At 32.9% G+C, this 14,438-nt stretch overlaps 1 protein-coding gene and 1 pseudogene across 1 annotated transcript; one reads left to right on the top strand and one right to left on the bottom strand.

Annotated features, from left to right (window-relative positions):
- Positions 1-4,542: 4,542 nt before the first annotated feature.
- BTG4 (BTG anti-proliferation factor 4) lies at positions 4,543-9,045 on the bottom strand. The gene is made up of 5 exons (XM_016165646.2): positions 8,985-9,045; positions 8,321-8,520; positions 7,699-7,836; positions 6,905-7,100; positions 4,543-5,056 (listed from the first exon to the last, which is right to left on the bottom strand). The coding sequence occupies exons 2-5, from the start codon at positions 8,491-8,493 to the stop codon at positions 4,874-4,876; spliced, it is 690 nt and encodes a 229-aa protein (XP_016021132.1). The 5' UTR covers positions 8,494-8,520; positions 8,985-9,045; the 3' UTR covers positions 4,543-4,873.
- A 2,880-nt stretch (positions 9,046-11,925) lies between these two features.
- On the top strand, positions 11,926-12,040 carry LOC118603117 (annotated as a pseudogene).
- Positions 12,041-14,438: the final 2,398 nt, after the last annotated feature.

Below are 14,438 nucleotides of genomic sequence, written 5' to 3'. Positions count from 1 at the left end.
GAGAGAAGAGACGAGAAGAGACGAGAAGAGACGAGAAGAGACGAGAAGAGACGAGAAGAGACGAGAAGAGACGAGAAGAGACGAGAAGAGACGAGAAGAGACGAGAAGAGACGAGAAGAGACGAGAAGAGACGAGAAGAGACGAGAAGAGAGAGGGCGGGGCAGGGCAGGGCAAAAGAAAGGGAAGAGAAGAGAGGAGAGGCATCCAGATTGGAAAGGAAGAAATGAAACTGTCCCTATATGTAGATATCATTATTATTCATGTAGAAAATCCCAAGGAATCTACAAAAATAAAAATAAAGTCTTTGGAACTAATGAGTTCATCAAGATAACAAGACAAAAGGTAAATATACAAAAGTCAATGATATTTATATATATATTACCAATAAACACATGGATACCAAAATTAAAAATATGACACTAATTATAACTACTCAAAAAAAATGAAGTTCTTAGATACAAATCTAAGTATGTGTATAGGACTTATATGCTAAAAATTATAAAATGCTGATGAAAGAAATCGGAGATAATTTAAATGGAGAAACATAGTGTGTTCTTGGACTGAAAGCAGTAGATAGGTGGATTTTCTCCAAATTGATATATAGGTTTAAAGCAATTTCTTTTGAAATCTCAGCAAGATTTTTTAAATGTATACAGAAAGATTATCCTAAAATTTTTATGGAAAGGAAAAGGAACTAAAATAGCTAAAACAACTTTTAAAAGAAGAATAAAGTAGGAAGAATAAGTTTACCCAATTTGAAGACTTACATAGCTGTAATCAAGACTGCATAGTATTGTTAGAAAAAAACACATGGATCAAGGGAACAGAATAAGGAAGCAGACCCACACATATATGCCAAACTGAATTTTCACAAATGCTAAAACAATTCAATAGAGGAAAGATAGCTTTTTTAGCAAAAGGTACTGGAGCAAGTGGATATTCACAGAAGCAGGGGGCAGTAATGAACTTCAACTGAAGTCTCACCACTCATACAAAATGTAACTCAAAATAGATCACAGACTTAAATGTAAAAACTAAGACTTTTAGGGGGAATAGAATAAAATCTTCAGAATCTAGGGCTGGTCAGAAAGATTATACTTGAAACCAAAACACAGTCCATAAAAGAGAAAACTAATGAATTAGACTTAATTAAAATTAAAATTTTTGCTCTGCAAAATATTCTATTAAAAAAATAAAAAGACACTACAAACTGCAAACTATCTTTAAACTGCATATCTGACAAGGACCAGTATCTAGAATACATAAAGAACTTCCAAATTCAATGATTAAAAATAAAAATGCAAACAATTCAATTTAAAAAATGGCCAGAAGACATGTAGACATTTCACCACAGCGAATATACAGATGATAAACATGAAAAGATGTTCGACATCACTAGCAATCAAGTAAATGTAAATTAAAACTACAGTGAGGTGACACTTTTTTATTTTAGCCATTCTGTTAAGTATGTAGAACACCAAAGGCTGGCACAGATATGGAGAAACATACATTGCTGCTGAGAATATAAAATGGTATAGCCACTCTGCAAAACAGTTTGTTAGTTTCTTAAAAATCTATATATGAAACTACCATATGACCCACCATAGCATTCTTAGGCATTTATCCCAGAGGAACAGAAACTTACATTTCCATGTAACATCTTTATTCATAAACCCCCAACTAGAAACAACCAGTTGTCATCCTTCAACAGGTAAACAGTTGAACAAATCTTGGTATATCCATACCATGAAATACTACTAAGCAATAATAAGGAACAAATTAATACATGCAACAACCTGGGTGAATCTCCATAGAACTATGCTTAGTGGAAAAAAAAAAAAAAAAGCCATTCCCAAAAGGTTACTTACAGTACGATGCCATTCTTGAGGTAAAAAAATTATAGAAATAGGGAACAGATTAGTGGTCACCAGAGGGTTAAGGAAGGGATGAGAGTGGGAGGGAAGTGTGTGTGACTATAGAAGGGCAACAAGAGGGATGCTTGTGGGTGATGGAAATGTTCCGTATGTTGACTGCATCAATGTCAATTTTATTATAGTATAGTTTCACAAAATGTTACTGTGGGTGGAAACTGGGTAAATAGTACACAGGATCTATCTATTATCTGTGTGTGAATCTACAATTCTCTCAAAAAATTAATTTTTAAAAAATAAAAAGAATAGTACATACTCTAAAAATCTCAAAAAGCAGACTAGGAAGATCTAATCTGTTTATTATACTGATATACTAATAGATACAGTATTCATTTATCCAGGGGCTTTTCAAATGTATCGACTACTTTTAACCGATAAAAAAAAATGTATAATTCATTATTTTTTCCCCTACACATTTGCTTCAGGATCATATGACAAGTTCTAAAAAATGAAGAACTAAAGCTCTGGCCCAAATCTTACTATGGTGATCAAACTGATTTCTTCTTGAGTAGCAACTTGGAAAGATTATTTTAATGGCCATCTATAATACTGTGTTGCATAGAATTTTAAGAATATTATGATTGATTAGGGCGTGGGGTACAGGACTGGCAATACATGTGCCACAGATTTCTTAACTCTGTTGGCTGGAAGAAGCTTTATTTAAGCCAACCTCACAAACTTCAGGAGACTGCTAATAAATCCTTCTGTGCAAAGTTTCTTAGAAACCCATTCTTCCGTCACACCTAAGTATTATATTATGTTCTACCTATTTTACACAATTCTCTCATTTTTTTAGTTTAACAAATTGTACATGTGAATAACACTTACAGAGAAAGTCATTAATTGAAGTCCAAAATGACATCATTATGGAATAAATAAGATAGAAGCAAGAAAGACTTTCCAGGGCTGAGAGTCAAAATGGCAGAAAGAAAGCTTAAGACAATCATGGTTTTTTGTTTTGTTTTGTTTTTTTTAAAGATGAAAGATAGTAAAGTGGTCAGATAAATTATGGTTATCACAGACAAAAAATAATGCAGAATAAACAGAGTTGGTCTTCCTAAAATGGATGGGCAAATAAAGTATTCAAAGGTAATATTGCAGAAGATTGCTCTAGAAAAATTAAACCTGCAGGTCAGAAAATTGATACAAAATGATGGACCGAGACATAGACTTCAAGTATAGGCATACCTTAGAGATGATGCAGTTTGGGCTCCATAATAAAGTATTGCAATAAAGCAAGTCAATTTTTTTTTTGCTGGTGGAGGGTCTCGCCTTCCATTTGTTTAAAAAAAAAAAAAAAAAAAACCACCTGTGAAACAACACCTGTGAAGCACAATAAAGTGACATGCAATAAAACAAGGTATGCCTATATAAAGAGAGAACTTTTCAGTGGCAGGCAAAGGAAGTCACCTAAAGAAGTAAATGTACATGTCTGTGCAAGTGGCAGGGGTTGGGAAAATCAAGGTGGTAGTCTCGCATTTCTCCACAGAAAGATAAAAATGCCAGAAACATGAGAAATACAATGTCCACAAAGTTATAAGGGAAAGAAAGCATGCCCTAAGATTTTAGTACTCAGCCAAATTGTCCTTCAAGTATAAGTGCACAGAGATAGTCTCAGGCACAAATGAATTCACAGAATTTAGCACCTATGAGCCATTTGTAAAAAAGCTGCCTAACAATAAAATCCACCTAACCAAAGATGAATTAAAATAGATTTTACATATATAAAAGTTTATTAATGAGCACTGAATCATTTTAAATATAGAACTAAAAAAAAACTATAAAAATAATTGTTTTAGGATAGAACATAAATGTTAAACCTTGACATTAAAATGTTACATATTTGAAACAAATATAATGTTATATGTCAATTACACCTGTTTTTTAAAAATAACATGAGAAATAAGGGACAAGGAAAAAATGTATGTTAATTTTGCAGCTTACAGAGCAACAACCAATACCGTATAAAATTAAAAAATAATCTTTTAAAGACTGTTCAGCCTCCTGATGATATCCATTTTTTGTTTTTTGGTTATTTAAAAAAAACATAAAGAAGACTTTCAAGAAATAAAATAATTTGTGATAGAAAAAGCTTATAAATATTTCAACAATTTTTTCAGTTTCACTTTAAGTTTCTTTGCTTCGTTAAGATCAAGTAAAATTAAATCTAAATATTTAACAAGTAGTGCCTGTAGTATGTATATACTATGTAGTGTATATATATATATATATATCGTATATATACGATAACTGCAAAGATGGTCGCCATTTAATGTTAATATAATTTCTGGCTGGGTAGAATCAATTTTTATTTTCTTGGTGCTATGTTTTTCTGCTTAACTTGAATTCTTTATGAGCATACATCACACTTATAAAATAAGTCACAATTATTAAGTCTATTAAGAGGTTTAGAAATAAACTTCTTAAAGAGTAATTTTCAAACATGCTGTCACTGGCCTTATGAAATAAAATAGAGATGGCAGGTAATAAAGTAGAACCAGAATACTAGATTATAAGGATCACTCTTCCCTAAATGAAGATCTACATTTTTTTGAATAGCTAATGAAGAAACACTTTTAAAATTTTCTTACAATAAATTGAACTAGAAATATATTAAAAACACAATACGTTTATTTAAACTATTACTTTTCATAATTCATTGAATCTTATCACAGGTCAGTATCTTTATTATATTACCTTATTGGGTACATTCATTAGTGTTACATAAAACTTCATAAAACTTCATATCAAATTAAATAAGAATTAAAAGTACAGCTAAGAACATAGTAATGATCTGCATGAAGGCTCATCTTCATGCAGCCTGGTCCCTAATATGGTTATTTTTTCTGTTTCATGGGCCTCTCAAACTTAGACTAGTTTCATTTTAGAGGAAATAAAGGGGCTCCCCTGAGATCTATCCCACCCAGTTCCCAGCCTCTGCATTATCTGTTCATGTTGACCCAGTGGTACCTGTCCACCCGGGGTACAGCAGCAGGCCTATGACCCTTAAGGTTCTTATGTAACACATGGTGAGTATTTCCTAGGAGGCTCGTACGGCCATTCGCCATATTCTTTTTGCGGGCAATTTGGAACCAAGATTGAAAAGGCTGTTTCAAGTTTTCAACCTGAAAAAAAGGAGGGAGTGGGGAGAACAGGTATGAAGATCTTCCATAAACTAATAAGCTAGCTCTAAGGATTAAATGAAACCCATAACTCAGAAATTACACCATTCAGAAATATAAGAAGTACAAATAAATAAAAACGAAAGTAGATAACCATCTTTGGAAAACTAGCTAGCATTTGGGGGTTGGGTTGGTAATAAAGTCAGTCACTTGATACCTTTTAACAAAATCAATTCTTGACCCCAGCTAAAAATTTTAAAAACATATTTATTCAAATTTCTATATATTCTTAAGTTATCCCTTACTTCATCACACCTCACAGTCCCAACCCAAAACTGTCTAATCATGATCTCTGGGTCTGAGGTCTAGAAATATCTGTTTTAAAGATGCTAAATGACCAATACAGATGTTTTACAGATCACATTGCTCTAGAAGAATATAGCTGACTATAGATCTGATCCCTAAGTGGAAGATGATCTTTCAAAACATAAAAACTTAATTGTCCAAATATTTCACTACATAATTTTAAACTTTTATACTTATAGAAATTTATATATATATATATATATATCTTTATATACATATATGTGTGTTCATGTGTGTGTTTGTGTGTGCGTGTGTGTGTGTGTGTGTGTGTATAAACAAGCTAGGGGAAAATATTTGCCAATAATATGACAGAGTCAAAATGCTATAATAATACATTCAGATTATTCAGAGCCTATAATACATTCAGACCTCAAATAACTGGATGAAGATGAGAAAATTCATAAGACAGTAAATACCCAAACATTTGGAGATGTGGAGTTTGTTTATATTTAATTTAATTAATAATATCTGCAATAGTATTGTTTTTGAACTATTTTTAAATAAGAATACCCAATTTTAGGGAAAATGATAAACATTTTTACATAAAATTTATTACATTACAAATAAATACAACTTTCAGAAGATGCTTTGGACGTATATTGAGAATGAGTAGAATGTCCATACCCAATGACCTAGTAATTCCATGTGTGAGAATTAAGTCTCCAGAAATAATTTAAAATTCAGACATCTCTGTATAAGTTATCAACCTTTTTATATCACAACAATATGGAAACGATCAAGATGTCTGCTAATAGTAGATTAACTAAGTAAATTACTAGAAAAGCAAATAAATATTAAAGTGTTATATATTTAAAGTACTTTAACGTATTGATACGCAAGTGATTAATTTAAGAAAACATACAAACAAGTATATACACACAAAGCGTCAACAGAGATCCTCTCCAGATCAGTGTTTTTCAAACTGTGGGTTGTCACCACTAGTGAGTCAAGAAATCAATTTAGGTAGTTGAAGTTAATTTAATACAAAGTGTTGGGGACATTGTAGCTAGTAAAGATAAGTATTATTTCATTAAACCTATTTCCACAATACAGCCATGCATATCTTTCTATAGGCTGTGGCTGAAAAAAAAAAATTTTTTTTTTTAAATTTTCCTAGTGGTGTGAATGCAGACTTTTGACCATCTGTTATTGTTCTAAATTTCCTATGAGTGGTATGTTGTTGTTTATTGTCAAAAAGCCAACTCATTTTAGTATTTAATTCTGAAGAAATTTGAGTGAAAAGAAACTTACATTCAAATATTATACAGAAAAATGGAATTGCAAAAGGTGGTAGAGATCCTGAGCACTCAGCCAAGTAGAACTACACATAGAAGAAAATAAAGTTTTGCCAGAATACCAAAATTGTGATTTTAATCTTTATAGTTTTTTCCATATTTTCCAATTGTTTGTTTCTTTGCTTTTACAGTGAGCATATTCTTTTTACCATAAGAATAGAAAGAAAAAAAAAACTGAAGCACACTTTACCTGATAGATACTCTTTGGATTGCTGACTTTAGGAATTATCTGAGGTTCTTTGTTACTTTCCTCATCAGAGGAGGTGCCAGAGGAGTAGTCTAGTGTGGCTCTACTCACAGCATAACTGACTCGTTGGGAGAGTTCCCATTCCTCCCATCTGCCTTTGAAAGAAGCAATTGTAAATGGATGGTTTTTCTCACCATACCTAAGTAGGAAAAGACAGGAAATTATTCATTAGAGATTCAATTTCTCAGAGTTTTCTCTCTAATCTTTTCTGAAGACAACTCGCTAACATACAAAAAGAGTTATTTAAAAAAAACAAATTGAAATGACTTGACAGCAAAGCAGATTGAGAGATGTTATGACCTTCAGCTACCACACTGTTGTAATCAGTGGGAGTATACTGTAAGAGCCATCTTGGTTAATTGTTCAGAAAAAGACAAACACTAGTTTCTTTTAATTCAACTAATGTGCTCAATTGCCCAATGGTAGCTAATTCCTTCTCTCCCTGGATACTGTCTATAATACTTAGGCATTATAATCTATTGGGAATAAGGTACAGGGATTAAAATCAAATTTCAAATATTTTGCAAAATCTTTGTGCTTTTCACTCTATCCACTCTTACTGAAAGTGTGTTGTCTAAGAACGTTTATATCTTAAAAATCCTAGCCAATCAATGCCCTCAATACTAACCCAAGGCTTTAGAGCATCATCCTGAAAGGTGTATAGAGCTAACTAAATTACCTAAGGTTTCCAGGTGTCACAAAGCACACACACTCTTAACTCCAATGAGATTACTCACCTACAACAAACTTCAAACGGATCTACCCATATAGTCATCTCCTTTGGAAGTCCCAGGTGAGAAAAGTCTACATTACTTTCAGCACAAGCCCTTTGTAGAATGGGATCTTTATTCTGACTATTGTTTATCCTGATACACCTTAAAAAAAAAAAAAAACAAGGAAAATGAAACAAAGGCATGGTGACAGGTGCTTTAGCAGAAGAATCCTGTTATAGGCATACTACTCGAATACACACAGCTCCCGCTTCACCTCTGCTTTCCACAGACCCCTTTCCCAACCTCCAGTATTACAAGTAAGAGTAAAATATCAACTTTTCTCACAGCAACTCAGAATATGGGTTGCTTAGGTATCACTAAGTCACACAGTTCACTGAATGTGCACTGCATATCTTTCAAGTTAAACATAAGTTAGAAATTGTTTAATCCACTTCATATAAGGGGTTTGTTCTATAATTTTGAACTGCACTGTCACCTGCTGCATCTCTTTCTTTCAAGCCCACATTCACACAAATAAATTTGAGCCTATAAAACTTTCATTACTCATAGACTGCCAACAAAATCATTCCCAATGGTTATTACTTTCTTGCTACTTCCCTTTGCCATACCACATACTAGATCTCACCTGAAGGCTTGCCCTTTAGAAGGGCAATCAGAGTGCCAGTGACTTCTGTATGTTTCAAACAAGACAGTCATCAGCTTTTCTGCAAAGTTTTCTATTTGCTGTTTACTCAATTTATCATGTTTTTTCACCAATCTCGTGACAAAGAAAACTGTTGTTGCAATTTCATCTCTCATGATTCAAGGAAAAATCTATGAGGAGGTCTGCAACCATTAAAAGGAAGCAAGAAGAAATTAAATAGAAACAAGGATCTAACTTCTTAATATGTAATTGTCATTTGGAAATTTTATCTACCTTAACTTTAAAACAGAAGTCATTTACTAGTCTTTAATGAACTAAATTAACACATCAATACTATCAATCAACGAAACAGCCAAGAATATCAATTCCTTAAATATCCATTTTTAACGACTTTCAAAGGAAAAAAAAAACACTTTTAAAACTTTAATACAATTAAGAAATAAATATAACATCATTATGCAACTTATGTAGAAAAAATAAAAATAAAAGTCCTGATATAGGACGGTAATTATACCAAGCACCATTGTTTAAAAAAGATATTTACAGAGAGTAAAAGTATTTTGGGATACAATTTAGTTCTAAAATATGGCTCTCGGGTTGACTGCTTTAAGTAAAAGTTAAGATTAATCAAACATATTATACTTGCCAGCAAAAACTCTTTAGGCCCAACAAAAAGTGGGCCAGAGTTAGAAGACCAGCTATGCTTTGAGTTTCTAACTCTCACCCACACCTGTTTGTTAGTTTTAGGCTGAATTTATATAAGCCTGGGACTCAAAGCTTGGTAGGTGTTTAACCTTACACAGGTGCTGTCTTTTAAGGTAATCAGCTTTTCCTAGGTCCCTATAAGGTTGCTGCTCCTTAGTATATGTAGAGTGGGTCCTTTACAGTGTTTAAAGTCTTTCATAATGGATTTGTATCTTCCATTTTACTTTTAAAGTTTTGTCTTTTTGACAGAGATTGAGAATCAGGTTTTCTTCTTCCATCCTAATATCCAAAATTCCAATAATTTCACCTCTAATTATAACTGTGAACATACTAAAGAATTTTGTCTTGAATCTTTGGTAAAATTTAAGACACTTTTCTTTGAATAGCCATCATGTTGACTACACATATTTTTTACTAAAATGTTTACTTGCAAAATACACGGAAGGATCTCAGAGTTTACCCAGTCTCACTAGTTATCAAAGTATGAGTCACTGACCACCTTGTTTGGACCCACCGGACTGTTAAAAATTCAGATCCTTGGACTTTATCCCAGATCCACTTAGTCAATACTTCTAAAAGTGAGGCCTGGAAATGAATATTTAACAATATTCTTCAGATGATTCTTATACCCATTAAAATTTAAGAACTACTACGCCTAAGACATACATGTTTAACACACACAATAAGTGGTCATTCAGGTTCTCCATTAGTGAAAAAAATTCATTCTCTTACAAGGAAGCCCATTTCATTTCTAAAAAGCTCCAGGTCCACCTGTTTGATTCTCTAAATGTGCAGCCTAGTTTTTTCCTCTGGAACTATACAGATTGTATCTAATCCTCTACCACATGAAGACACTTCAAATACTAGTTCCTCAGCCTTCTCTGTGTCTCCTCTTTGGGAGGGCTGAGTATTCTCAGCTTTTTAACAGTTCTTCCTGTAGAACTTCCTATAGAATGTGTTACTCAGACACTTGCCATGCTGGGCACTCAACTCTGGCTGAGTTTCAGGTGTGTCAGGAATCCTCTTTTAAAAGTGTGGAGCCCAGAATCATATACAATGCCCCATGTATACTCTGCCATTACAGAATAAAGTAGGACTGATACTTCCTTTGCTTTGAAGACTGTATTTCTACAGTGCAGCCTCAGGTGGCATTCACCTTGATGGCAGTGGCACCGCACCACACCACTGCCTCACATCAAACTAATTCATGCTACTGTTTTGTCACATCTTTTCCTTCCTTCAAAGGATAATGTTTAAGAATATGAGCTTTGGAGTCAAACAGACCTGGATGTGAATTGCAGCTTCCTGACTCACGATATAATCTTAAGCAACTTGCTTAACCTCTTAAACTTTCAGTTTTCTGTCTGTGAAATGGGAGGGACAATAGCAACCTCCTAGGGTTATTATAAAGATTACAACCAATAAGATATTAAAACACCTGATCTAATTACTAGTTACCTAGTAGCTGTTATAGTAAGGCAATATAGTAGAGTACGTAATGAAGAAAACAGCTGTAAAAGCAACCATCACAGGATTTAATCTAAGTCTTCTAGTTTATCAGAAATTTGCAGAAGTTTCTCAACCTCTGTAACCTTTAAAATCTCATCTGTAAAAAAGGGGTAAGAAGTTTACCTAAGGCTTTTAAATTAGACAATCAGATTTGAATCCTAGAAAAATTTACTGTGTGACCTTAGCAAGTTATTAAACTTCTCTGTGCCTCAATTTCCTCAAGTTTATAAAGTGCCTACTTGTAGGATTTTTATGAGAATTAAGTGTAAAATGCCTAGAACAGCACCTGGTACTCATTAAAAGCTCTATAAATGTTAGATATTACTATAGTAGCAGGAGTACAATTTCCATACTACTACTATTGTCTTATGAGGATTTTGTCAACATTAAATTAGTAATTATATAAAGCACTTAGCAATGCCTGGATAGTTAAATACTCAAAAAGTGTTGGCTTTATTATTAATAAATATAAATTTATATCTATCATTTTAGTGTGTCTTTTCTAATATTTTGTGGATTAAATAAAGTATAACACTGAATATTGCAGCTATATCTGTCATATTTCATTGTATTAAATTTAAACCATCACTATAGGAAACAAATTGTCTGTGACCCTGATTTTGTCATCCAATAAATTCTCTTATCTTTTTGGCTACCTGCCACCAATGACCCCGACATGTAATGAATAAAGAGGTAACTAGGATAAAGATCAAAGAGCGCTTTGACAAAATCCTAGGAAATACTCCTTAAATACAGACACTTCCACTTCAACCAATTAATTTCATTATCATCCAATGGAAAGCTAGTAAACAGTAGAGATTTCACCAATTGCCTTGCTGCAAACTGCATACACTATATTCCTACCAATACCATAAAACCATAAAATCTACTCAAACAGAAAAGAAGACAATTAGTTTAACCTGGCATGCCTTATTCTTTAGGAGTCCATGCTGTTCCAAGTAATCTCAGCTTCCATAATACTTAGAAACCATCTGTTTGGCAAGATGTTTGAGAATTTTGCCCTACTTAAGGTCAGTCGAGAGCATTGGTTTATAATTTAAAGTATCTATCTACCTTCTTCCCTTTTTGAAAAAGCAAAAATATATGTAACCGTCTCTAGTTTTAGAGCATAATTTCATGAAATAGTCATATTATAAAAACATCATTAATAAAATGTATAGTTTTTATCTAACGACAGGTCAAAATTAAGATATATTTACAGTAATGTATGAATCTGGCACTTTTAATAAAAGCTCCATATCTTAACATGTAAGAATAGAAATCAGGACGTGGTTACATAATGTAGTGGTTAGCATGTCTGCTTTACACGCAGAAGTTCTGGAGTTCACATCCCAGTAGAGCTACAGTCCATGGTCTACAGCCATACAACCCTGAACAAGCCTGATGTCTGATCTCGGAAGCTAAGCAGGGTAGGGCCTAGTTAGTACTTGATGGGAGACCACCTAGGAATACCAGGTGCTGTAGGCATAAATAATAATAAATAATTTAAAAATCAGAGCCATTTCATTTTCATAAAATTAGTGTAAGTTAAAAATCTTGTACTAATGTAGTACAATCCACTGTATGTAAAGTTAGCATCCATTCATGGAATTTCAAACTCAAAGGTAGTATTTCCAGTCTACACCCCATAATTCAGCTCCATTTTTAAATTATCATTTGCTCCCATAAAACGAAGTCAAAAGACCTGTTATATTTATATCTCCATTGTTCCCTGTGGTCATACGCAAATTAATTAACCTTTCTGTTTTGTCTAATTCTCCCTGCATCAATTTAGGCACTCTGAATTCTTTAGAAAAAAGCCGAATAAAATGTCTTAGTCTATAATATGAGCGAATATTAACATGAAAAAAGTGGTAAAATAAATTTCTACTTAGACATTCAAAATGAATGGAAAATCAAGTTAATTTTTAGGATCTACTATGCTTATATTCTACTAATAACAAAATGAAAATGATATCTAATGAAAACCCCACACAGAAAGAAATATTTCAAGTGACTCCAGAACACATTGAAATATATTTTTAAAAAGCCATTCTACTCATAGATGCAGAGGACAAACTGGTGATTGCTAGATGGGAGGGGGATAGGGACCTGGGTGAAAAAAGTAAAAGGATAACAAATTTGTAGTTATAAAATAGTCATGGGGAAATGAAGTACGGTATATGGAATATAGTCAATAACATCATAATAACTATGTATGGTGTTAAGTGGGTACTAGACTAATCGGGGGATCACTTCTTAAGTTATATAAATATCTAACCACCATACTATACACCTAAACCTAATATAAAATTTAAAAATAAAATAAAAATAAGTAAAATAAGAAACCATTCTGTAACCTACCTAATTGTTTCCAGTAAAATTAATATTACTATTTTGAAACTATTATCTATAACATGTTACAATTATAAAAACTATTATAGATAATATATAATTATTATATGCAATATTAAAATTATATCAATACATTAAATATATATTACTATATTAATATATAATGTAATTATAATATATAATATATAATTATTATACAGTATCTATAATAGTTTTTATAATTATAACATATTTATATTATTATAATAGTTCAAAATGGTAATACTAATATTACTGGAAACAATTAGGTTTACTAATTGTTTGACTAGTATTAACAACAAACACATATATAAAGAGAGGGAGAGAGAGAATAGGGTAATACAAATGTTTATTTTAATGTTATAAACTAAAATTTTCAATCTGAAGAAAAAGGGATAAAAGTGTAAAATCAAAGAAATTAAGTCAACTCCCATAATGTTAAATTTGAAATGGCAATATTAATATGAACTTGATTTTTTCTTTTTAAAATATGTATTTTTAGTTCTGTCTACTGAAAAGACCTAGAATCAATATACAATTCTAATACTCATTTTGTAGTCTCTAAATACCATTTCCCTCTTTTTAAAAAAATCCTTGGAAAAATAGCTGATTCCAATTCTAGTTCAAATAACATATTAGATGAGCTTGGAATGTATTATACCAGAAAGCAAGGAAGCTATACAAAACCAATGAGTCGTGTCAAAAGACGCAAGTGCCTACATGAGGTGCTCCCATGGGTCAAAGATAAGTCATTGAACATGGTAATAGATACTGCGGTCCTTCAACCAGTTCCCTTCTTTGGGGTCAACACTATTATCCTCCAACTTCTGGAACTATCAGATATCATGGCTCATAGCTGTATCAGTCATTGGGAATTCCTTCCAGAAACTACTGCAGGGTAGTTATCTGCCCCTCTCCCAAGGGGTAGCCTGTAGCCTTGACTGTTTAATATAGGGATACAAAAATCTGGCCTCCTTGCCTCAATTCGCAACAACTCTGAAGCGCCATTCATCTCCAGAGCTCCACATAAGATAGGTTGCAGCCTCTGTTGGCAGCCTCACTTGCAACCTCTTTCCTGGTCCATCTCTCCCTCTGCCCAATCCTATCTGTCTTGCTCCCTTATGTATATCTCTCAAGAAGACTCCTGAGCAAACCTTCTGTGTGCAATACCCCATCTCAGAGTCTGTTTCTAAGAACCCCAATCTAAAATATTTTGTACCAGGAATGTTTCAAGGAAGCCAACTCTAAAATGGGATTTTGAAGATGGGTTACTTACCTGCTGGCTGGAATAGAAACCTCATCACATGGTAGTAGAATTTGGATATGGATGGCTCCTGGCATACTGGAATGGTATAACTGTTAAAACTTTCATCAGTGATGAAGATGAAGTACAGATACTAAGAGGTGCATCAGCTAGTATAATATCTTTGATGATTAAGAGGTGTGAGAAATAATATAAGAACTGTGGAAATGGATGGCTGAGCCCCTTGATATCTAGTAATGACATGATTGA

Source organism: Rousettus aegyptiacus, unplaced genomic scaffold (genome assembly GCF_014176215.1).
Source record: "Rousettus aegyptiacus isolate mRouAeg1 unplaced genomic scaffold, mRouAeg1.p scaffold_m13_p_5, whole genome shotgun sequence".
In the NCBI taxonomy this organism is placed as follows: domain Eukaryota; kingdom Metazoa; phylum Chordata; class Mammalia; order Chiroptera; family Pteropodidae; genus Rousettus; species Rousettus aegyptiacus.
This window is presented reverse-complemented; position numbering and strand designations above follow the sequence as displayed.

What these genes read in the sequence shown, in the direction of transcription:
- BTG4 (XM_016165646.2), bottom strand. Translation starts at nt 8,493, where the DNA reads ATGAGAGATGAAATTGCAACAACAGTTTTCTTTGTCACGAGATTGGTG. An exon ending in TCTAAAGGGCAAGCCTTCAG is followed by an intron (nt 7,837 to 8,320) that starts GTGAGATCTAGT and finishes TTTTTTTTTAAG; the next exon opens with GTGTATCAGGATAAACAATA. An exon ending in ATCCAAAGAGTATCTATCAG is followed by an intron (nt 5,057 to 6,904) that starts GTAAAGTGTGCT and finishes CCTTTTTTTCAG; the next exon opens with GTTGAAAACTTGAAACAGCC.